We start from the raw sequence: 26,044 nt of genomic DNA, 5'->3' as shown, positions 1-26,044 counted from the left end.
TTCTGTCGGATGTGAAATGGCACTCGCCTGTGTGGCTGACAGGTCGGCTGAATGTCGGTGTTGATGTGCCAATTCATCTGCTACTGTTCGGCTGCTTGGGGAGGCACACTGTTCACGATTTTGATGAGGCCTAGCTCCACAGCTGTTTTGTAGCCTAGCAGGAAGAAGCTGTCACCAGTCATCACATAATATGGCTTTAGTCTTTGTATCTCCTGCTTCTGGGGTGGCACAGTGGCGCAGTGGTTAGCGTGTCGCCTCACAGCAAGAAGGTCCTGGGTTCGAACCCCGGGGTAGTCCAACCTTGGTGGATCATCCCAGGTCGTCCTGTGTGGAGTTTGCATGTTCTCCCCGTGTCTGCGTGGGTTTCCCCCGGGGGCTCCGGTTTCCTCCCACAGTCTAAAAACATGTAGGTCAGGTGAATTGGCCATACTAAATTGACTCTAGGAATGTGTGTGTGTGTGTGTGTGTGTGTGTGTGTGTGTGTGTGTGTGTGTGCGCGCGCGCGCGCGCATGCGCGCGTACATTGGCCCTGTGATGGCCTGGTGGCCTGTCCAGGGTGTCTCCCCGCCTGCCGCCCAGTGACTGCTGGAATAGGCTCCAGCATCCCTGAGAGCAAGATAAGTGGTCAAGATAATGGATGGATGGATCTCCTGCTTTCGTGTTGCATGTGAATGCACCGGCTACGGGCAGTGGTTTAGTGCAGCCGTAAGGGAATATCCTCATGTCAGCTGTGACTTGTGGGCGTGGTCTCAGTGTACTAAGCACCTTTTCACTAATAATGGTCACTGCAGCCCCTGAGTCTATCAGTGCTGAAATCCTAATATCATTCAGTCTAATGTATGTCTGTGGCTGCACAGCATTGTTGCTTCCACTGGCTGCAAACACATATGCCTTATCACTGCTAGATGAATCTTGTGTGTTAACGCTATGTACTGTTTGTGCTGTTAATATTATACACTTTCTTGTGCGTTTTGAATTGCTTACTGTCTCTGGGTTTCATTTCAAAGTCTTACCAGGTTGCTTTTGCTTTGACCTGCACTGCTTCGTGAAGTGATTCAGCTTGCCGCATGCTTTACAGTATTTCCCTTTTGCTGGGCATTCTCCATCGTGAGGGTATTTTCTACCGCAATTGTTGGTTGGTTGGTTGTTGGGCTTGGCTCTCCAGGCGCGTCGGCTGGTAGCTGGTCGCCCCTTCTGATGCATTGCGTTCACTGACGCAGCTACACTCTGCTCCATGCCTGCTGCTTGCTGCTCGGCCAGTTCCAGCGATATCCCGTGCTCTAGGAGTTCATCCGGGCTGCTATCAAGCTCCCTGGGCGCTCGTCTGCGTAGCCTCGTTGAAGAGCAGCTTTGAATCAGTTGCGCTTTGTTGACGTCGTTAAACACAATTCTTCGCTAGCATACATAGTCTTGCACAGTGTGTGTCTAAAGTTTCACCTGGCTGTTGCACTGCCTTTTAAAACATGTACACTTGGTATTGCACATTCTTTTTAGGCGCGAAGTACTGCAGCGAATTCAGGGGGCAGCCGCGGGAACCGCCACAGCCGGGACGCGAAATCGTATTTCCTGCACCCCGGGCGACAACGTTAACCAGTCGACTAAAGGGTCCATCCCCTTAGCCAAGGGCCAATATGTCTACTTATTCGTGTACGTTACTCTACCCCCCCCCCTCCTTCAAGAAACGCTTCCGACGGCCTCACGGTCCTTCACGATCTCACCATCCCACTTCTGACACCAATGTAGCGAATTCGGGGGGCAGCTCGGCCGGACTGTCACAGCCGAAAAATGAACCCGAATTTCCCGCATCGCGGGCGACAACGTTGACCAGTCGACTAAAGGGTCCGACCCCTTAGCCAAGGGCTAGCGAATCTATTAATCCGTGTACGTTACACTACCCCTCCCTTCGGGAAACGCTTCCGATGGCCTCACGTTCACCCCCCTCCTTTGGGATCCCCGGCTGTGACAGTCCGGCCGGGGACGCCCTATCCCGAAGGAGGTGGGTAGTGTAACGTACACGGATAAATAGACTCGCTAGCCCTTGGCTAACGGGTCAGCCCCTTCAGTCGAGCGGTTAGCGATGTAGCTTGCGGTGCGGGGGCCCCGGGTTCGCGTCCTGGCTGTGGCGATTCGCGGCGAATCCCGAAGGAAGGGGGCAATGTAACGATCACGGATGAATAGGCTCGGTAGCCTTTGGCTAACGGGTTGGACCCTTCAGTTGACTGGTTAACGTAGTCGCCCGTGGTGCGGGAGACCCGGGTTGGCGTCCCGGCTGCGGCGATTCCCGACTGCCCCCCGAATTCGCCACAGTACTTTCCTAGCTTCTGATTTACCTCAGCAAACTTGTCTGCCGCTGCTGCTAGCATGTCATGCACGCGCTCTCCTGCTAAGTGTAGCAGCAATGCTTTTTGCCTTGCATCGCCTGTAATGTTCATGGCAGTAGTATAATTTCCAAAGCTATGCAGCCATTTGGTCCAGCCTGGTCCTACTTAGCTTGGATCCGTTTCTGTGTCGAAAGCTGGCAAAGTGACGGTGTTTGGAATGACATTTTGAATTCAGTCTTTTGCTAGCCACTCATTCAGTCTCTTGTGTTAGCCACTCGTGGTCGTCCATTGGTTAGCTTAGCACTTCGTTTTTTGTTCGGTTTGGTTTTCCTCTATTTTTCTTTACTTGCGTGCCGAGTGGGTCATTCGTCGTCGTTTTGTCGTCCTTTTGTCCTCGTCGCCAATGTGATGTTCTTGTGTGTAATACAAATAAGCAGACAACTTATTAAACAAATGCGGAACTTTACTGGAGAAGCCTCAGGTTCAATGTATACAGTCGTACTGTGAACTACTGTCTGACTAACTGATTTCGCGGGTTCTGCCTCACGTAATGTATGACTGCACATGACGACAATACGTCTCTGTCGTAAATATTAATCACTGTAGTGTTGTACCTATCCGTAAACATTACAATGCTCATCATTATCTTCCCTCTAACTGGACTGGTTGCTGCCATCTAGCAACTCTCAACACCAAATTATCCATTTTTACCTACAACTCCTCTCCTTATTCTTCCCCTCCAATACGTCATAAATGTGCTATAGCAAATGTTGATATAACGGCTAAAGAAAACATGAAAAGGTAAATCAGTGGACTGCATTTTATATAGCACTTTTCTAGTTGCAACAGCCACTCAAAGCACTTAATAATTAATTAATCAATTAATCATTTACCCACGCACACACACAGTCATACACCGATGGTGGCGTCAACCATGCAAGGTAACAGTCGAGAGTAGTAAGAGGTTAGGGGAATTGCTCAGGGTCACCTCAACATTGTTGCCAGGAAAAGCTGAGGACCGAACCAGAAACCCTTGAGTTAGTTACCAGACAACCTACTCTCCTTCGTGAGCCACTGCCAGCCATATATGGTTATTCCCTTATTATGGTGTTGTTTCTTGCTGAACACATTGATAATGATATTTACACTGGAGACACTTTTACTAAGGAGACCATAGACAGATTCCAACTCTTATCGAAAGAACTCCATGCCACCCATATGATTTCTGTCCAGAACAGACCCACTCTAGATGACCTGTTGGCTGCTCAGGGTGGTATATGTGGCATCTTAAATGACTCCTGCATGGTTGTCCATCGCTACATGACAATATCACCGACGTCATTACCCTTATGGCCTCCATTCGAGATGCGCTCCAGGTTCAGAACCAGAAGAATGTGGAATGGGACCCCTTTGCTACCCTGCATCATTTCTTTGGATCTTGGGCATGAGGTATGATTAATAGCATTAAAATTCTAACATCTGTACCTTTGGTATTTGACATTTTATTCTGCTGTTGTATTTGCTGCATGGCTTGTTTCAAATTACTTGTTAACAAAGGCCCCTCCTCTGTCTTCCAACAATTAATGTAATGCCCTCTCCCCCCTCAAACTGTTCCCCTCCGCTCTACCCCTGAACATAATGAGGACAATGGAGATTTCCCTGACCGCTACTCTGTCGTTTTTTGTTGTTGAGTCTTAAAAAATATGAAACGACATAAGGAACCTTTAGTCTCCATTTATTGCTCAACTCCCAACACCTGCGACTGGTTCCCCGAGCAAAACACAAGTACGTCACGTGATACATTGTTTACATTTTTTGTCCATTAAAATTTTTTTTTCCTTATACACTATTTAACGACCACTCTATCCATGATTTGTTTATTATTTATTTCCCCTATTTGTTTCGATCTAATTAGTTTCAATCCACATTGGTCCAATTTAATGAATGCATATCTTGTCTGTCTACATTCAACTCCCCCTCCTTGCCTTTCTTGCTAGTTGCCACTTATAAAATTTGCTCAATGAGCCTCAGAGGTGCTTTAATGTTTCCACCTGACCTCCTGATTTCTGTTTCAGTATGCCCATTACTTCCCTTTACAGGTGTTTCAGATACAGGTGAATTTGCAGTTTCAGTTACAGGCAAGTTTGCATTATCAACATTCACGTTTATTTCCTCGATAGCACTTTGTTCCTTTTCAGGTGTACCTTCAATTCATAGTTTTCAGTCATGTGACTGACGCGGAGCCCTGGTGGGCTCCAGCATGGCGGCCAACAGCGGAAACTCCGTAGAGCAGCAGCACAGACCTGTGCATTTTCCAGTTGTTCCAAGCAACAACTATTTTGATCACCTTACGAAAAAAGAAAAAGAAATATATATGAACAAACTACAGGTTTTGGGCACTTGCGATTCATATACAGCACCAGCCGTAGTATTTCAGTCTAAAAACAGCGAAGTCCCTGCCAGAGCTCCAATTTGGCGATGTTTACATATATCTTGTGGAGAATCCCTCTCCTTACACTGCCGCCAGAATGAAAGCTTACAAAAGTACAGCCAGTTATATGTATTTTCGTTCTGGATGGGTCAATAATGCTCCCATTTTGGGAAGTGAAGGACAAGAAATTATTTATCGTCAAGGCAAAGGTGAGTGCTAATTAACGTTAGCTATGTTGATCGCAGGTGTTTCAGATTGTAGTCAGCATTCTAGGGCAGTAGTGACAAGGAAGGCAAGGCAGTAATATTTGGTTAGGTTGACAATCTATGAAATCTAATCAAAACTTCTCTCCAATGTCAGGTAAACCATTGTCAGGTAAACCTGTCCAATGTCAGGTAAACCATCCCTACAGTTTAAACGACCCACCATTGACAGCTTGGGTTGACAGCTGTGGAGAAGGAGGGATAGGTGCGACCTGGCCACTGCACTTGTATGGAAGAGTTAGGAGAAGTGTGCTCGCATGTAGGTGCCATACTCTATGCTTTGCTAGCAGCTGTGAACAAACTGAGTGGCACTACATGCACTGATAAGGCAACTGAAGTGAGCCTAGTATGGCAGCCACAAGGAAAGTATGCAGAAGGGAGCCAGATAGCATTCACAAAGGCCGGGAGAAAGAGATCTGCTGATGGGCGTGGTGACCTCCCCCCTGCAAAGATTCCACCTCCAACCCCAGATGAATGCACAACGTTCTACAATATGCTACATATAAGGCACTGAAAAGGAACCTGTCAAAAGCTCAGTTTTGTCTGTTTTCCCTGGCCATGCAAAGAGGTTCATACCTCGGGCAGTGCAACTGAAAATTCCTGCATCCTTAAGCAAGATGTACAAGCCCCAGTAAAGGTCAATGTCATGCCAAGAACTGCAGGCAAAGAGTGAAGAGGTCTTTACAGGGTTCAGCATAACAGAAGAACAGGTAGCCTCCACTGGCAGTGGATGCAAACAGGCTTAATAAACTGATCCGCATGGCCGGTGATGTTGTGGGGATGGAACTGGATTATCTGGCGGCAGTTTCTGAGAGGACAATGCTGTTGAAATTACGTGCCATCGTGGACAGTCTCCCACCCACTCCATGACAGGCTGGTTGGGCACAGGAGTACTTTTAGTAATAGACTCATTCTGTCGAAAAGCACCACAGAGCGCCACAGGTCATTCCCGCCTGTGGCCATCAAACTTTACAACTCCTCACTCAGACTCAGACTGTCAGACACTTTGAGTTAATTGTCATTGGATTGGCACTGTCGAGTTTTGTTTGTGCTGCTTGTTGTGTGCTGCGGTAGTGAAGTATACATAGGGTGTTATGTGCACCATGCTTGTTTATATATTTTGTTCTTATTTCTATTTCTTATTTATCTTTTATTTCTGTTTGTTTCTGTTTCTATTTTCTTATCTTGTTAGTTTTTAGTTGTTAGTTATTAGAGCATGAGTGTCTGTAATAGAACTCAATTTCTCCTCGGGGGTAAATAAAGTATTCTGATTCTGATACATCAGTCAGTAATGTGGTTGAATGCATGTCAGGAATATCCCAGGCACAAGTAACTAGGATAGTTGAAGTGCAGAATTATAAAGTCATCTTTTTAAATATATTTCTCCCCGATAAAAGTTAATTGATCACTGTTTAGATTTGTCACATATCACAAACTTGTTACTCAACCTTTTTCAATTGTAGTGCTGTGTGATAGAAACGGAGACAAGATTACAAGCAAAATTTGCCACGTGGTTTGACCAGAAGTCAGGAAGGGTGACTGCCTCACTGACCCAGACAAACCAGCTGTCTCCCTGCTGAAGAAAGTGTACTATCATGTGGCCTACAAGGAGTCAAACAACAACACATCACACTCTATCAGGTATTCACATACACTTTACACTGGATGATAGCAGCACACAAATAAGTAGAAATCAGGATTCGCAAATACATCAAAAGAAAGCACAAAAGTGATGGGGAGGTAAACCTCTGCAATGCACAGAAACATGTTTGATACAGCCTTAAAATACTCCTTTCACAGCTTTTGTGTTTTGTTTTTTTTACATCCACTTACCTCATCACCTTGCTGGTAAAATACAAATTATCCAGATAAATAACATCTGCTAAGAACATCATTTGGAATGATAGCTCACAGTAGCAATGGTACTGTGATATGAGCAGTATACATTGTCATGGTTATTATTTATTACTATCATTTGTTTTGTTTTTAGATGAGGCACTGAACATGAGGGAAAGGTAGGTGAGGAGTACACCAAGATGATTTAGGGCCACCACACCAACCTCACTGTCACGGAGGGAGGGCTGGTCATCAACCCTCAATATCCATGGTTAGGGGCATCACCAGATGGCATATTGACATGTGACTGCCATGACATGGGTGTGTTGGAGGTAAAGGCACCCAGCAGCCTTCAGAATAGCACTTTGATGGAGAAAAGCAAACAGGATAGCCTTTTTTGTCTCCAAGAGGTGGAGGGTAAACTTTCACTGAAGAGGGACCATCAATACTTCTATCAGGTCCAGACACAAATTCATCTAACAGAAAGCAAGCTACTGTGACTTTGCAGTCTGGGGACCAGGAAAAGGAGGCACAGGGGAACTCCACATTGAGAGGATTCTGCCTGATACTGACTTTTTTGAAACCATGTGTGAAAAGGTTCACACATTTGTCCAGACATGTGTCATTCCAGAGCTAGTAGCTAAAGTGTTCACAGCTCCTATGCACCACATGATGCCACCAAACCATCTGAAGTCATGGGCTGTTACTGTGGGGTGCCTGTCCTACATAATGAAGACAGACGAGTGTAAATCAGGAATCTGTAAAACACAATACATTCATAGAAGTTGTTTAAAGCTTGACACCACTCATTTAAAAATGTTGTGTTAGAAATGCAGTATGCGAGAAATAGCTAAACAAAAGAGGTGTAACAAAAAACAGAACAAAGTATAATCTTGAAGTGTTTTATTCAACACAGGGCACATACTTCCTACTGTAACAGTGGTGGAATAATTATTCAGTTATTTTATATTAAATGTACATTTGTGATTGTGACGTGTGATTACATATATACATTTGTGATTTAAAATCTGAACTCATCATTGTCAGGATTTCATTGTAAATGAACTGTTTCAATGAGAGAAGGACCCTTGGAGACGACAGAACAACTACTCTGCTTTGAACACTGCCGCACTGTGTGGCTTGGTGCAACATCCTGACTGCCGTGCCTGTGTGTGTGTGTGAGAGAGAGAGAGAGAGAGAGAGAGAGTAATACGTTTTAACCCAAAGGGACAATTGAGCGAGTGGTGCACAGCACAAGTGGACAATTTTATCTAAAGGTGTAAGACCTTTAGGATGCTCGGCTTCACACATCTGAATTCCGATCGTACTTTTAAGTATAGTATAACGATACCTTGCCTCACCGATGACCCTCTCTACATGGATTCTAACAGATGTAAGTCCTCGTGTGGAGTCCAATTCCACAGGACCCAGTTGCTCTTTCCCCTTAGTAAAAGCTGGGATCTTAAGCTCAGCATTGTATAGACCAACTGAATCTGCCACATCAAATTCTCTATCAGCCAGAATCACATCACCTGGGTTGAGTTGATCCAAAAACCCACTTCTCTCAGTCAAGTGTTTGTCTGACGTTCTGCCACCCCATCCTTTAGATATAAGAGAAACTGTTCCTTGTGGTGTTATGCCAATTAGATATTTCATGGTATGGTGATGTTTGTATTGTGAGTATGTCTGTGCTCTTGCTCTTAGGTCTCCAGGCTTTTCAATGAAAATCTAAAAGCAGTCAATAATACAGGCACATTTACGAAAGACCTGTCTAAATATCATAGGCATTGACATCTGAAGCTCATCTCGATTTGGCCAAAACACAAGTGCTGGAACAAGCCTGGCGTTCAACACTTCAATGGTGCTTCTAAATGTTCTGCTAGCAGTTGGAATTGACCTTTCGCAAAGTACCTCCCCAGAATGGTGCTTGTCCAATCCTACCTTAGCAATGGTCCGTCAAGCTTTCAAACACACAACAAAATGCTGAAACGGTGTGCCTATGGGATCTGCAAATCGGATACTAGATATGTGAAAAGTTTGGAGGGGGTGTAATTTTCTTTCCCTTCCCGAAACCCAGAACGGAAGAAGCGCAATGTCGGCAATAGATTTCACAGTATAGCAGACTCCATGGCTAGCTTAATCCATCCAAAATCAACAAAAATACCTGTCTGCTCCAAGCTAAGCTTGCTACTAGCTATTATTGATAGCTAATACAGCTAACGTATTATTACTGTTACTTTTACCCACACAATGCGCTGATTTCTTCCTTCATGTTTTCGTGTTTTCCAGCTACTTCCTGGATAGTTCTGAAATGCTTGACGGGCATAGCAACAGTAACTAAGGGGGGCGCGACTTTGCAAAAGGTCAATTGAGACCTTAAAGATGCAACTAAGTAATGAAAGGGGAAGGTTCATTTTCAGCATCATAAGTGTTAAGAGCAGTTGTTGGAAGGGAGAGAGGGTTGTACCAGTCTGCAGAAAGGATATGACAAACATTAAAAGTACATGTAACTTGGAATATGTAGGGATTCCAGTCATTGCCTTCACTTTTCCATCATCTTTTTCAAAAGCCAGTTCATCAAATGTTCCCTATTTAATAAAGTCCTTCAGCCGATGGTTTTCCTCCCTGAGGTAATTGCATTCCCTCTGTAATCTTGCAATGTTCTCTTTGCATGGTTTTTTTGTCACACTGCTCAGCCTCAACAGGGGGCTCTGGCTCAATGTCTGGCAGTGGCATTGACGACAATTCTAGGAGGACGTCCACTGCATCTTGCTTCCTTTTCTCATCCACCCTCTTTTTCTACATTCTGCTGTGCTGCTCATACCTTTCCATGTCTTTCTCGCTGTTCCTCTTCTTGGTGGCTGGTGTGTGCGAGAACACGGATGGAACCCAGCCAGGGGACAACGGGTCATCAGATTTGGTACCTATAAGTTAATGATATAAGAGGGTTTAAGTCCAACACATGCCAACAAGTTAGAAGTTGTTAACATATGTGATATCATTCCTGCAGACTGAACTATTCAGACTGAAAATTAACATTCTCCTTAACTAACTTAACAGAATTTATTATTTAGCTTGCTAGCTCCACTGTGACGGCAAGCTATCTAGCTACTGTAGATAATCTAGCTAGATAAAGGACTGGTGCAATCAACTCCTAACGTTAGCTAGCTAGCTACTGACTAGTAAACCATGTCAGAATGATTACACAAAGATCGGCTAATGACTAAAAAAATACAATAATTAAAATACTGAACGTTTACTTGAGCTTACCTTTGATGAAATGTTCGCTGCAAAGACATGTGTACTTTGACGGTTTCCATTCTTTGCCCTCCCCAGGGACGGAGGCATGTCTAATAGCATATATCCACAGTCTTCTCTCTCCGGATTTTCTTTTTCAGGCGGGGTTCTGTAAAAACACAGCCCAGGGTTGTCTCTTCGTCGGTTACTGCAACCGATTGCACAGCAACTATCCGGCATTTTCAAACGTTTAGGTAAAAACTTGCTAAAAAAAATAGCTGGCGGGCAGCGGAAGAATGTTTTGCTCGACAGGTGGGCATTCGAATATGAATGTGACGTCACGTGAAAACTATGAATAAGTGTGCAATTTCTCCTGTATGTCCCGCTTCTTGTGTTTGCACCTCATAGGATCTTGGAGCTACATTTTGCAGTACCCTAGCTTCTAGGCTCCAGTATTTTCCATCATGAAATTAACCCTATCATTTTGTTTCAGCTCGCTCAGTTCTTTTTACCCTCTGTCATAATTTATTTTCTGTTTCAGTTTGTCCTTTTGTTTTCTCTCAACTAACCCTTTATCTACCTTTGTCTAGTACACATTCACTTTCCAGTAATTGTGGCATCCAGGTTTTTAACTATCTATTGAACAGCAGTTCAGCTGGCGACCACCCGTGTGACAGTGGAGTTGACCTGTAATTCAGCATTGCTAAATAAGGATCAGTTTTAGAATCAACAGCTTTCTTGATTAGCAGCTTCACAATTTTCACTCCGTTTTCAGTGAGACCATTAGACTGTGGATACTTTGGACTGGAAGTCACATGTTTGAACTCATAGGTCTTTGCAAAGTTGCAGAACTCCTCACAACTGAACTGTGGTCTATTATCAGTCATTACATAATCAGGTATGCCATGACATACAAAAAATTACTTGATATATGCGATAACCTAAGATGCTGTTGTATTTTTCAGGAGCGCCAAATCTGGGTAGTTTGAGAAATAGTCAACCACAAGCACGTAGTTTTTCCCTTCTAACTCAAACAGATCTATGCCCACTTTGCTCCATACTTTACACACCTCATTATTTCCAACCCACATGAACTCTTTTGCGTGCTTGGCCCTATGGTTCTGATAGGTTTCACATGAACGTGTGGTCTGCTGTACGTCCGAACCTATACCAAGTATAATACTGCTTTGGCTCCTCTCTTAGACTTCTCCATACCAAGATGTCCCTCGTGTATTTTGATCAACATGTTACATTGCAAACCCTTAGGAATCACAATTCTAGGACCCTTAAACAGAATGCCATCTAATACTGACAACTCGTCCCTGAACTGGCTGTAAGGTGCAGGTACACAGTGTACAGAACAACCCTGGGTGTTTGCTTTAATTACACTTTTAAGCATTACGTCCTCAGCTGTGGCCTTAGCTATGACCGTTCACATCTCATCTGAGACTGGACAGCTTTTCCTGATCAAATTGACATGAACGGGTTCATCCTGCTGATACTGTTGCACTGGGACTGTGCTGTCGTATGCACATGACCGCATGTCTGCCACCAACAGTTCTTTACCAAGTCTGTATTCAAGCTCAGTGTCATATTTCTGCATTTTAAGGAACAACTTTTGTACCCTAGCTGGTGTGTTTGCTAGGCCTTTTTTTGTGCTATAGCCATTAGTGGCTTGTGGTCTTTTTCAGCCCAAACTTTTTTTTTTACCATAGATGAACATGTGAAACTTTTTACACCCAAATGCAAGAACTAAAGCTTCCTTTTCTATCTGTGCGTAATTGCACTCGAGGTTTGTCAGTGCTCTTGCGGCATAAGCTATTGGGCGCCATCGGGTGTCGTATCTGTGCAGCAACACTGCACCTATCCCTGATTTAGATGCATCTGCTGAAATTGTGGTTTGACGTTTTTCATCATAGTACTTTAAGATGAGTGCTTTCACTATCAAGTCTTTCAACTCATCAAATTCTTTCTGATGGTTACTGTCCCAACTCGTCAGAATTTTTGACTAGTAGACCTCTCATTTGACTGGTGTGCTTGAGAAGTTAGGTATAAACTTGCCTATGTAGTTTACCATTACAATAAATCTCTGAACACCCTCTTTGTCGGTTGGTGCAGGCATATGCCAATGGCTGTGACTTTGCTTTGGTCAATTTCTATACCATCTTGTGTCAGCTTTTCACCAAGAAAAGTGATTTCTGTTTGTCTGTACTGACATTTGCCTGCATTCAGTTTCAAGCCACTAGTTCTGGCTGTGTCTAGTGCCATTTTCAATTTCTGGTCATGCTCCTCAATTGTACTGCCCCATATCAATATGTAATCAATGTATACCTTGATGCCTGGAATGCTCTTAAATTTTTGTTGGATTGTTCTATGAAACACCTCAGGTGCAGAAGCCAGCCGAAAAGGTAATCTTTTGAAAGAATACCTTCCGAATGGAGTATTGAGTACAGAGTTTGACACTCTCTTCATCTAGACTTATCTGCCAAAACCTGAGGACACATCTTTTAGCAAAGTATTTTGCGTCTGCTATGTCACCAAATGTGTCCCCTCTTGTAGGCAGCTGATCGTGTTTTCGTTTTAAATATCCGTTTAACACTTTGGGATCCATACATTGCCTAAGTGGGTCTTCATTTTTCTCTACTAGAACGATGGAGTATGCCCACTCAGTAGGTCCCTGTCTTGTTTCTACTATGGCCAAGGATTCTACTCTGTTCAACTCTGCTTTTAGTTTTCCCCATAGAGCTAGTGACAACTGGCTTGTTTGGCTTTTCTAGCTGAATTTTGTGAGTGACTTTAAGTTTCCCAGTACCCTGAAAAACATCAGCATAATCATTCTCTACATTTCCTGTGCCTCTGAGCGACGGGGCAACCAGGCATCCCGAGACAGCAGAGCGAAGTGGTCGGGTGGGGGTGTAGGGCTTGACCATGGCCTGGAGATAGGAAGGAGCTGTTCCTTTCACTGCCCTGTAGGCTACCACCAGAGTCTTAAACTTACAGATGACTAACTGGATCTAAAAAGAGCAGTCCTTGCTTGACGAAGTCTTGGCTTGAAAAAGTCGCACTTGCCTTTGTTCACTCCAGCCTTCGTTCAGCCTAGAACTGTTTACCTGACGCTTGGACGCTTCCAAGTAGCAGCAGTGATTTAAAGAACAGATTGATAATTGTCTGCCAGGAGTGCAGGTCAAACCCTGGCTACTTGACACCCAATTGGCCAAAGAGCTAAAATGAAAGTAGACCTATTGCCCAGAAACTGGTCACTTATGTAAAACTCTATTAAACCTCACACAATACTATTAAAACTGCAAACAGCGAGTTACCAAGGGATATATGTATAAGCTCCATTAGTGTACTCGGCAGTCCAATCCTCGTCCTTCACAGCACTGTAGACCACTCCCACGAAGAGGTCACCTGCAAGCGTCACTGTCGTCATTGTCAATACAGTGGATCTTTCTCTGGATCTGTTTGAAGACCCTGGCAAAGTGGTTCTTTCTGCCACACATTCAACATTCCTGCCACTTGCTCTTTTTGTGCTTTTCGCCACTCTGCTGCTTTGCTTTGTGCTTAGTTGCACAGTCTATTTCCATGACTGTGTCTTTCAGCTGACTACAGTCCATGCTTTTCAGTCTATTCTGTCAATTCTCTTGCCTGACACACTTTTATCGCTTTCTTTAGCGTCAAGTCAGCTTCTGAAAGTATTTTTTCTCTCAGTCTCTTGTCACGTACTCCCATCACTATCTTGTCACGGACCAGCGAGTCAGCTAAACCACCAATATTGCATGTTTGATTTCTCAACTTAACGTCCATAATAAATTCTTCAACAGTCTCTGACTCGGTCTGTGACCTGCCATTGAAAACATACCTTTCATATGTCTCCTTTTTCTTTGGGTTGCAAAAGGCTGCAAATCTCTCCACCACCACATCAAAATCCACCTGTTCCTCCTCCGTTAGCTGCATGCTGTTGAAAACATCCAGTGCATCTGCATAAGCCACCGTTAGCAACTACGCAACCTTTTGTGCATCTTCCATTTTGTCGCCCTCAATTGCAGTCACATACAGGTCGAACCATTGCTTGAACGTTCTCCATTTTTCTCCAACGTTCCCCGTCAACTTTAGATCAGTAGGAGGCTTTAAAAGAAGCTCCATCTTCTCCAGGCGCGATTTTCGCACCCGCGTGCCGCGACTACCATAAGCTAACACTGATAACACTAGCAGCTAAAGTCAGTACTTGCCGTTCGTCGTCCAACTTTTTGGCCACTTAACTCGTCTCCTCACGAGTCTAGCATGAGTTCGACAACTCCTGGTACCATGTCGTCTTTTGTTGTTGAGTCTTAAAAAATATGAGACGACATAAGGAACCTTTAGTCTCTATTTATTGCCCAACTCCTAACACCTGCGACCGGTTCCCCGAGCCGTACGCAAGTACATCGCGGGAAACGCAGATCACGTCATGACGTATGACACATGCTGACGTATACTGACGTATACTGTAAACCTCATTGTAACGCTTCTTATCATGGCCATGTCTCCGATTCCAGCACTGATGACCTGACTCCTGACAGTGACTCTAATAGTGGCTCACACCTTGATATTATCTTGTAAATAGATTGATTGCTTTGTCATGCGTATCTATTAGTGATTTGCTGAGTAAAATATATTGTTTTGATTATTCATTGACGGCCATTTCGATGACTGGGTTGTTTTATTGTGGCAGTTGTTTGAATGTTTGCTTTGCTTGCCTATAATCTTTTGTATGTGTGATCTTACAATCAAAAAGGGGGGGGGACTGTAATGGAATTTATTTATCGTACTCCTCATGCTCTCATACTTAGGGAGTAACACAGTCAAGGAACTAAGATCCAGCTTTAACCAGTTCTTTTTGGGAGGAGTCCCCCTTTTTCGCCCCAATTTTACTCATCCAATTACCCCACTCTTCCGAGCAATCCCGGTCGCTGCTCCACCCCCTCTGCCGATCCGAGGAGGGCTGCATACTACCACATACCTCCTCCGATACATGTGGAGTCGCCAGCCGCATCTTTTCACCTGACAGTGAGGAGTTTCACCAGGGGGACGTAGCGCATGGGAGGATCACACCCCCCGTTCCCCCATCCCTCGTCCCTATCCCTCATCCCTATCCCTGAACAGGCGCCCCAACTGACCAGAGGAGGCGCTAGTGCAGCGACCAGGACACATAGCCACATCCGGCTTCCCACCCGCAGACACGGCCAATTGTGGCTGTAGGGACGCCCGACCAAGCCGGAGGTAACACGGGGATTCAAACTGGCGATCCCCGTGTTGGTAGGCAACGGATTAGACCGCCACGCCACCCGGACACCCCAGCTTTAACCAGTTCTTATCTCATCCTGGCCGTTTGCAGAGGTTACGTCATCTTTTTTAGGAAAGCTTTTTTTCTCCATCTATAAATCTCAAAGTATTTTTTTTCTCTGCAGATCACAGAGACAGACTCTGTACTGTGCTTTGTGGTCTCCTATGATCATGCTGATAAATTCACACAGTTGAACAACAAACGAGACTACACATTCATTTCCTCAACAGCAGGCTTTTCTACAATTCAGAAAAATGAAATCTATGATTTTCAATAGTGTTGTATAATGTTTTTCCTTTATTACAACAGTTCTAAAGTTTTGTTTTAACATGCTAAGATGTGTCAATAGCTTAGAGTAGTCCAATAGTTGTACTCACGTTGTATGGTTCAATATGGTCAGAAAAGGGAGAGGTTGGACTTGCACACCAAGAAATATATTGATCCTTCTGAAGACCTGGCTCCAGTCGTAGCCATCAATAACGTATTACTAATCTACTCTGTGCATAACTGTAGTCCGCTGTTCACTATATCATGTTATGTCCACAATTCCGTCCGTCCATCCATCCGTCTGTCCGCTCATCCTCATAATTGTGGACGTAACGTGATATGTACAGCTGGAAACATTTCACCCCTTTGCTGGTAGGTGCAGGTGAAAGTTTATCAAAAATTCTGTGCATGTGGTTGACATTTATCCATGGTAAATCTTGCAGGCATCGCGCAAAACATGCATTGTCAACAGCACAAACCAACAAACAGGAAACTGGTATGACCGCTGCAGTAGTAACCGGATGTCAGTGAACTACAGTTTTGCACGGAGCCGATTCACACTAGACCATTCTGGCCATCACAAGCTTGCTTTGGAGTATGCTGTTGACGTAAATGTCATTACAACTACTAATTGTTGGTTGCAGAAACCATTGAATTATCACAGCATTTGGATCACAGTTAATTATGTGGCTTGTATGACATTCACAGAAGATACTGTAGAACCCGGGTTCGCGTCCTGGCTGTGGTGGTACCGGACTGCCCCCCGAAATCACTACATTGGTGTCAGAAGTGGGATGGTGAGACCGTGAGGCCATCGGAAGCACGTGCGCCCAGAGGCATGAGGTAGGTAATATGCTGAAGCGCGAAGGAGGGGGGAGTGTAACGTGCACGGATAAATAGACTCGATAGACCTTTGCTAACGGGTCGGACCCTTTAGTCGACTGGTTAACGTAGTCGCCCGTGGTGCGGGAGACCTGGGTTCGCGTCACGGCTGTGGCGGTATCGGACTGCCCCCCGAATTCGCTACAATACCAATATACGTAACACAGGACATGGGGTGTCTGTCCTCTAACGGACCACTTGTAGGTTGGGGACAGATTTAAAACAAAGTGCTATACAACAGTACCAGAAGAGAGTCCAAACAGTCTGAGAGAGTCTACCGCTAATTTCCACTATGATGTCAAATGTGAATATTGAGAGTTGACCTTGCTTCTAACAGAAGTATTTACTGGGTTAATTGCATGTATTGGGCGATTATAACACATTCAAGCTTTCACAAACATTGACATCTATATCAGTGGTTTTTCATTTCTAGACATATTTTATTATTCTACTGTTAATTTCTCATTTCATTGTCATACAGAATAAGTGTTTATTCAAAAATATCTTAATATTAAATACCCAAAATAACCATGTAAAATGTAGAATAATTGTGTGTAAGACGTAAAGTATGGTTTTCAGCTTGTGTGTTTGGAGAATGAATTTGATTCTGGCTATCTACAGTGTATGAACTTTTAAAGTTTTCGTAATGTTCTTGAATGTGTGTGGTTTTACTATAAATCAGTATTGTCTACCTGTGTACTTGCGTGTTTATGCATGCAAATTACCTTGCACAGCCTGCAATTTGTGAGTCTGAATGATGATACAGAGTTGCAACACCAGTTGTGGCGCACTCTCCAGAAAGGTGGCCAGCAGATGAAGCATGCTCACATCAGCAAACTCATAAACCATCCTCCAGTAGTAACGCCAGCGCTCGGTTTCTCCGCTCTGTCGACTTCGAAAACCCAGGTAGATGGTGTGGAAATACCTGAGAAGAGCAGCAATTTTGTCCAAGTTTAAAAGTGAAATTTAAAATTCAGTTTGTGTTATTTGTGCATCTGTTGAAGCAACTCCACATCTGACATTTTATTAGCATTTTCTCAATATGAAGTCCAGTCAGGTCACTTTTATTTGTATAGCCTAATATTACAAATTTCAAATTTGCCTCAGTGGACTTTACGGCAACACAACATCCTGTCCTTAGACCCTCTCAGTGGATAAGGAACAACTCCCTAAAAAAAATAAAAATAATAATAATAAAAAAAACCTTTAACAGGAAGAAAAAACAGGAAGAAACCTCAGGGAGCGCAACAGGGGAGGAGCTTTCTCCCAAGATGGACAGCGTGCAATGATGTTGTGTTTACACAACTTACACAATACAACATTGAAAGAGTGTAACGCAGTTATAATGGACTTATAACATTAAGAAGAATATGATGAAGTACAATAATAATGGACTACAAGAAAACAAGAGGAATACTGTAAAAAGGGGCCTACAGTGAGATTTCACTCACTTGATGTCTCAGTGTAGGCCTGTCTTTAGCATCCATGTCACAACCATACTATGTCCCTCTTTCTTTTCTTTTCACCACTTTTTTCTTCCCAACCATACCCGGCCAATTACCCCACTCCTCCGAGCCGTCCCGGTCACTGCTCCAGCCCCTCTGCCGATCCGGGGAGTGCTGCAGACTACCACATGCCTCCTCCGATTCATGTGGAGTCGCCAGCTGCTTCTTTGCACCTGACAGTGAGGAGTTTCACCAGGGGGACGAAGCGCGTGGGAGGATCACGCTATTCCCCCCAGCCCCCCCACCCCGAGGTGGCTCCCCGACTGACCAGAGGAGGTGCTAGTGCAGTGACCAGGACACATACCCACATCCGGCTTCCCCCCCACAGACACGGCCAATTGCGTCTGTAGGGATACCCGACCAAGCCGGAGATAAGGAGATTCGAACCGGCGATCCCCGTGTTGGTAGGCAACGGAATAGATCACCATGCCATCCATGTCCCTCTTTTCTAATTGAATATCTATGCTGCCACAGCCAGAATTAACTTAATAAAATGTTTTTCAGTGTTTTCCAACCAAAATGAATAATCATTTAATGGTGTTTTTGTCAGTATAAGAATATCGTTTTCCTTATTTCAAACATAAATCTAGAAGGAAACTGTCTTTTTGTTTTGGATCAACAATTTGCTATTCTTCTTTAAAGGTGTCATGTATGGCAGTCCAGTAGTGCAGCAGTCCATTCATTGCACTTGTGTCAAACCAACAGGGGTTACACCAGTTTGCTTGAGAAGAAAAATGACTACAAAAGGTTTCCATAATTCTGTGAAACTTTTTTTGGATGGAGCCATATGCTAAATATTTTCTATTCTCTAGTTTCTGATAAGTCATGGCTACCCTAACACAACGTATGTGTGATGGGTTTGATCCGCTTTCCACATACAGAGGACAAGGCAGTGATCAATATGTGAGGAAAAGTCAAGGGTCTCTGAGTGGCGATTGGGGAATGTGAAACCCTCAGTGGCTGTTTCAAAGATGGTGATGACTGCATTGTCAACAATCGGATTTTGCATATGCAGAAACACATTTTTGAAATAGATTTTTTTCTTTTTTGGTATTTGTTTTGCACTTTGTCCAGGGCCTGAGTGTAGTGAGTGACATAGTCATCACTCCAATTGTGGCAGACACGAATTCGATTATCTCCCCTCAAATTCTACCCATTATACAGCTGTTGCCCTGTGGTCAGAATTCTTTTCCATTACCCTGCATCCAAACAGTCATTTTTTATTTATTTATTTTTACTTTCACTTATAAAGGGCACTTGTAATTCCTGGACTAGACCACCCTAAGTTTACACTGAAAGCCCGGCTGAGTATTCTGCGACTGTGAAACGTGACCTTGATGAACTCTGAACTATGGCAGTACGCTCCTGCAGTATGCTGATGCCTTGCTGTTGGTAACACCCAATCAGCTGCAACTTCTGAAGCAGACTCAGTGTTGTTCCTCACTCACTTGGCAAACAAGGCACACAAAGCCTCACTTTCAAAACTCCGGTACTGCATTCCCACTCTACCATATCTGGGATGTGACAACGAAACGCTCTCCTGACAAGGTTACTGCCCTCTGTTCTGCCCCTCCGTTAAAGTCTAAATCTTTAACGCTGTATTTTCGGGGGATGGATAACGTTTTTAGACGTTGGATCTACAACTACCACATCATGAACAGTGTCTTTCGTGCCATCACTTTTTCCACTGCCGCTCAAACCATAAAGTGGGCTCCTAGCAGACTTCGGACTGCAACCATTCAGTGGATTCCATTCTTTTACCATTTCCTTCTTTCGATGATGTCATTAAAGTCAAGTCAATTTTCTTTGTATAGCCAATTATCACAAATTACAAATTTGCTTCAATGGACTTAACAGCAATACAACATTATGTCCTTAGACAGGGGCTCCCGCAGGTGCTGATAAAATTAGCAGGATGTGTGGTGAAGAAAAGGCTGTGCTCCTCTGGACTCTGGCTTGTGGCTCCACCCTGATGGTAGAATTGTGTTCCCCAAATGTCGCAACACGAAGGATACTCCATGTTCTGGCTCAAGTGGCTCATGGGCCCTCCTCACATGTAGGAAAGGGGGGAAGGGGATGAATTATTCAATCACAATGGTTTGCTCCAGGTATAAATGCTATTACCTATTCCTTGACAGAGAGATGCATGGTTTGCCTACAAAACGACAAAGGTAAGGTCATTGCACAACGTGATCACCTACCAACACCTTCAGGCACAATTTTAAATGTGCATATTGACACATTCCCGCTCTGTGCCCTAAGTTTTGTTTTCTTCATGTCATGTCTTGTCTATTGTCGGGTCTTTTATTTTGAAAGTCTTACCTCTCCTCTCGTTTCAGTGACTTCACTTCCTGCCCCAGTGTCTGCGTCCTCCTGCGTGATTACTTTCCCCACCCTGATTGGATTCATTTGTGCCTAGTCACCTCCAGTGTATTTAGTCTCTGTGCTCCCCTCTCTCTGTGCCAGTTCGTTTTGTGCCTAGTGTCAACTCGTGCCAGCCTCTCTCTAGTGTTTGGATTTCTTGTGTATATCTTTGCTCTGCCCCTGGACCTCGCTTTTGCCTAACCCTTTTGGATCATCTGTTTGGACTATTGGATTTGATCTCCTTGCTTTGTCCCTGGACCTCACCTTCGCCTTCTCCTTTGGTATTGTTTGCTTGGATTACTGGACTGCCTTTTCTGTGTACCGAACCCTGCTTTTCAGTAAAGACTACTTTTGAACTCTTCGTTCCCCACGGAGCGCGCCAAGGTGGCGTACATCATTTCCCATCTCACCTGCAGAGCAGAAGCCTGGACTACAGCCGAGTGGGCCAGGAGATCCCCGGTCTGCGCGTAATCAGAGCTGTTCGCCCAGACCGTTCGCCAGATTTTTGACCATCAGACCACGGGTCGAGAGGCAGCGAGGGCTTTAATGGGCCTGCGTCGGGTCTCTGACTATGCTATTGAATTCCGCACTCTGGCTGCTGACTGTAGTTGAAACCAAGGCTTTCTATTTGACGCCTTTCTTCATGGATTAGCTGACCCGTTAAAGGATCAGTTAGCTCCTTAAGAGCTGCCTTCAAGTGCCCTCAAGGATGACCTAATCGCACTTACCATTAAGATTGACACCCGGCTCCAAGTGAGAGAGCGGGAAAGAGTCAGGCCTGTTGGCTTCCCGCCTGTCCAGAGGAGGCAGCCTGCGGTCACTAGTCCTCCTCCCCGGCGTCCGCCCGCCCGTGCCGTTCCGGCGACCGTCTCTTCGTCGCCCCCTGCTGCTCCGGAGGAACTGATGCAATTGGGCAGAGCCAGACTCACTCCCGAAGAACGGCAGCACCGCCTGCGGGAGGGAAGATGCACTTACTGCGCTCAGCTGGGCCACTAAATCTCCTCCTGCCCGGTAAATGCACGGGCTCATCAGGAAGAGAGGGCGCTGGTGAGCTGTGCAATTTTTTCCAATGATCCCTCTCGACCACTCACTCAGGCACGGCTCATCTCATCTTCACTGTCTCTTGGTCTCCCGGTGTTAGTGGACTCTGGGGCGGATGGACATTTTATGGACTGGGGGTTAGCGAAACGGCTGAAACTCAGTCACGTTCCCCTGTCTGAGCCTCTAGAGGCCAACGCTCTGGATGGTCATTGCCATGTATTAAGTTTGGATTTGACACCTGTGGATACCCGTAAGGAGTGATGTCATACCCGGAATGTTGTAGCAAGAGAATTCACTCACTAAAGTGTTGAAATGCGAGTATGCGTTTGTTGTTCGTTTTGATTCAATTCAGTGTCACTGAATTGAACCCTAACCCTTGTGATGGTCTAATTTCAAGTATTAAGACGTGAGCACAACAATGGCGACGAGGGGATAGCGCGACCATATTCGCTTTAACTGGCAGTGATTAGGTTTGAACTGTTAACATGGAGAAATCCGGGATTCAAAACTTTGCCTGCTTTGGCGAACCAGCCACGCTTGGTCAGAGAAGGACAAGATGGTTGACGTGGTTCGAACTCTATGCTGATGGCAAAGGACCCATTTTAACTAACGACGCTACGGACGCCATAAAGCAGAGAAGAAGGGCTCTGCTCTTACACCTTGCCGGACCAGATGTACAAGACTTGTTCTCAACGTTAGCCAACACAGGGGAGGTCCGCGGCGCGGCGGTCCGCGCTTTGAATCAGAACTTTGTACCCCAAGTTAATGCAGCATTTGCGCGGCGAACTTTTCACAAGTCATCTCAGAACACTGGTGAGACCATACAGCAGTTTACTACTCGGCTACGACAGGCTGCCAGAGATTGCGACATTGGGGGGGGGGGGGGATGCTGATGATCAGATAAGGGACGCTATCCTGAGCAGATGTACTAAGATGTACGTGAGAAGGAAACTGTTGAAGGGAGGGCCAGGTTTCACACTCGCCCGCACACTGCAGCTAGCCTCGCAGTGCAAGAAGGTGGAGGAACAGCTGTCAGCCATTTTGGGCGCGACGAAGGTGGAAACAGAGACTGTCCATCATGTTGCACAAAAAGGAGGGAGACACGTGAAACATTCCAGAGGGAAGCCGACGACCAAAAGCATCAAAATGAAAGGAATTGTTACAGAAGTGGACATACAGATCACCTTGGCAGGAACCCGAAATGCCCCGCACGCGGACAGATATGTCATACGTGCAACGGAAAGGACCACTTTTCAGCAGTATGTCGCACCAAGCCTAAAGGTGCCAAAAAACGTGTGAGTAATGTTGAGGAACAAGGTGACTATGCATTCGTTGCCAAAGAGAATAACACAACTGAGAGACTTACCTTTTCTGTGGGGGGAGTAAAACTGCAGATGTTAGTTGATTCAGGGGCGACCAGTAATGTGATGGGTGAAACCACATGGAAGAGACTAAAATCACAATGTATAAAGTGTCATTCATACATTCCCAAGACAGAGAGTAAGCGGCTCTCTTATGTTGCTAGCCAACCACTATCTGTTAAATGTGCATTCTCGAGTGAGATTGCAGTTGGAAATAAAACTGAGCAGGCAGAGTTCGTTGTGGTTAATGGCATGGGAGAGGCATTGCTAGGAAAGGAGACAGCCATGAGACTTGGAGTTTTGAAAATAGGAGTCGATGTTGCAGCGGTATTGAACATAAAACCGTCACTTGAACAGCAGTGTCCAAAGCTATTCCAAGGGGTTGGAAAACTGAACTCCAAGCAGGTTAGCTTACACATCAACCCAGACGTGAAGCCTGTCACCCAGCCTTTTGGGTGCATACGATTCAACCTCAGGGGGGGGCAGTAGATGCCAAAATAAAGCAATTGATGGACATGGACATTATTGAACCTGTAGACGGCCCCACCCCATGGGTAAACCCTGTGGTTATCGTACCAAAAGCTGACAATGATGTGAGACTATGTTTGGACATGAGACGGGCAAACCAGGCTATAGAGAGGGAGCGGTATCCTATTCCCACGGTTGATGAGATACTCCAAGGCATGAATGGCTCAACGGTGTATAGCAAGCTAGACCTAAAATGGGGATACCATCAGTTGGAACTGAGCCCTGAGTCACGTGGAATCACGACCTTTGCCGTACAGGACGGAGTGTACCGATATAAACGGCTGATATTCGGTGTTTGCTCAGGCAGCGAGCAATACCAGCACGAGGTAGCTAATGCACTAGTAGGGATAGAGGGGGTCGAAAATATATCCGATGACATCATCGTGCACGCACACGACCAGGAGACACACGACAGACGTCTCTACGCCGTCCTGACCAGGCTGATGGAGAGAGGCCTGACTCTAAACCCAGACAAATGCCAGTTTAACATGAACAGATTCGTTTTCATGGGCATCCTGTTGTCTGAGAAGGGCAAAGGACCGACGGAAGAGAGAGTGCGAGCAGTGGCGGAAGCTCGCGAGCCAGAGAATACGGCGGAAGTGAGGAGCTTCCTCGGACTAGTCGGATACAGCAGCAGATTCATCCCTCAGTTTCGACCCTATCGGAGCCGCTACGACGTCTGACGAGAAAGGACACCCCATTTGAGTTCGGACCAGAGCAGAGAGAATCATTCAATGCACTCAAGGATAAGGATGAACTGGCAAGAGCTGGCACTTTAGCATACTTGGATAAGGAGGCACAGACCAAGGTGATCGCAGACCCGAGCCCCGTAGGATTAGGCGCAGTGCTAGTTCATGTCCAACAGGGGGAAGAGGTGCCGATATGTTATGTGAGTCGTACCTTAAGTGACTGCGAGAGGCCCTAGCTCTAGTGTGGGCGTGAGAGGCAGCATCCGGGCGATACTGGTTCGTGTCCCGGCAGCGGCAGTTCCTATAGTTGCCTCCCGAATTCGCTACATTGGTGTCAGAAGTGGGATGGTGAGACCGTGAGGTCATCGGAAATGCGTGCGCCCATAGGCACGAGGGAGCCGATATGCTGGAGCGCGGGGACGCGTTTCCCGAAGGAGGTGGGTAGTGTAACGTGCATGGATAATTAGACACGTTGGTTCTTGACTAACGGGTCTGACCCTTTAGTCGAGCGGTCAGCGATGTCTTCCGCGGTGCGGGCGATATACAGGTTCGCGTCCCGGCCGCGGCAGTTCCTGTGGTTGCCTCCCGAATTCGCTACAGCATGTTTATGGCACACAGTTTACCTTAATAACAGATCATAAGCCTTTAGAAGTAATATAAGACCCTCACTCCAAACTCTGCGCTCGCATTGAAAGGTGTGTACTCCGATTACAACCATACAATTTCAGAGTGCTACACATACTAGGCAAGCAAAATATCGCAGACACACTGTCACGATTGCTGGGTGAGACAGCACAACGTGAGAGACACAATCACGGCTCAGACGAGTAGGTGAGGTTTGGCGCTGTCAGTGTAACCCAGGTCAAGATAACCCAGGTTAAAATAACCTACATATAATTACAGTTTAATCATAATAAATAAATAAATAATCATAATTATTCATTTTGCAAATAAATAGTGAACAGTAGATAAGTAATTCATGGTATCAATAAATTCATATTCATATTGTTGGTTCAGATTGCTATTTCTTAAAACGCAGCGCGTGCAGTGCTGATTAGCCAATCAGCTGCCTTGCTCAAGAGGGAGAAAGTTCCAGAACTAGCTAGGTTTCAGAACGCCAGGCAAACGCTTGAGAGAAGCCACTAGAACAGGAGCTGAAGATAAAAGATTCTACTTTGAAATAGCAGTGAGCCATTATCCAAATTGAGTATTTTGTTTGTTTTAATCATCCTCCGGACCCTGGGTTTTGTATTGTGTCCGAGTATCATCCAGGACTTGGTGAGTCAATTGCTAACTAGCCAAACTTTTCCGTTTTCAATGTCTGTGTGCATAGGCTAGTTAAAGCTATAAGTAGCTCAGTTTTATGTTGTAGATCATATTTTGTGTAAAGATTATCGAGGAGCTACGTTTTTCCTTTGTAAACCGAATTCAGATTGTATTTTTCTTTTTTGCAAACCGAATTGATAAACTAGCTAATTCCAGTTAGGCTGCAGCAGCATGGTGTATTAGCACAGAAAATTGACCTGCGTCACAGCTAGCTACATGCAGCCAGGCTGTAGTAGCATCGTGCACTAGCATAGGAGATTAAACTGCCTCACGTTTTAGCGGTTGGCAAATTGACTATGTCAATCGGTACTTCTCTTGTTTTCTTTTGATTATTTTATTGAGAGATATGCAAACTAATGTCTTTGCATGTGATGTGCCTGTTATAATGCAGGCCATGTTTTTTTTTTGATTGGGAAGATCGCGCTTGGTGTTTCATACCCCAAGCTGGGAAGAAGATGGCGAGCCACTCATAGGAGACTTGCTGGATCCACGTCGTCTGTCTGCGGCTGCAGACAGCTCATTCTCAGGACAGTGTTAGGGTTTGTGGAAGACCCCAAGCGCACGACACCAGACAGAGATGGGGTTAGCCGAAAAACTGGCGTACTTTATGCAAACATAGGAAGGCAATGAGCGACAAGGAAAAAACGGAAAGTCCAAGGGGGGAAAA

General features: G+C 45.1%; 1 protein-coding gene across 1 annotated transcript in view; it reads right to left on the bottom strand.

Moving 5' to 3' along the window:
- The window catches only part of xkr4 (XK related 4), a 154,843-nt gene that overhangs the window by 24,077 nt on the left and 104,722 nt on the right, over window positions 1–26,044 (bottom strand). Inside the window, exon 2 of the mRNA XM_056293265.1 lies at window positions 17,289–17,488. Coding sequence (XP_056149240.1) covers window positions 17,289–17,488 — 200 coding nt within the window. The remainder of the gene's footprint in view (window positions 1–17,288; window positions 17,489–26,044) is intronic.

This window comes from Lampris incognitus, chromosome 14, assembly GCF_029633865.1.
Source record: "Lampris incognitus isolate fLamInc1 chromosome 14, fLamInc1.hap2, whole genome shotgun sequence".
Classification (NCBI taxonomy): domain Eukaryota; kingdom Metazoa; phylum Chordata; class Actinopteri; order Lampriformes; family Lampridae; genus Lampris; species Lampris incognitus.
The sequence above is the reverse complement of the archived record's forward strand: the minus strand, read 5'-3'. Positions and strand labels throughout refer to the sequence as shown.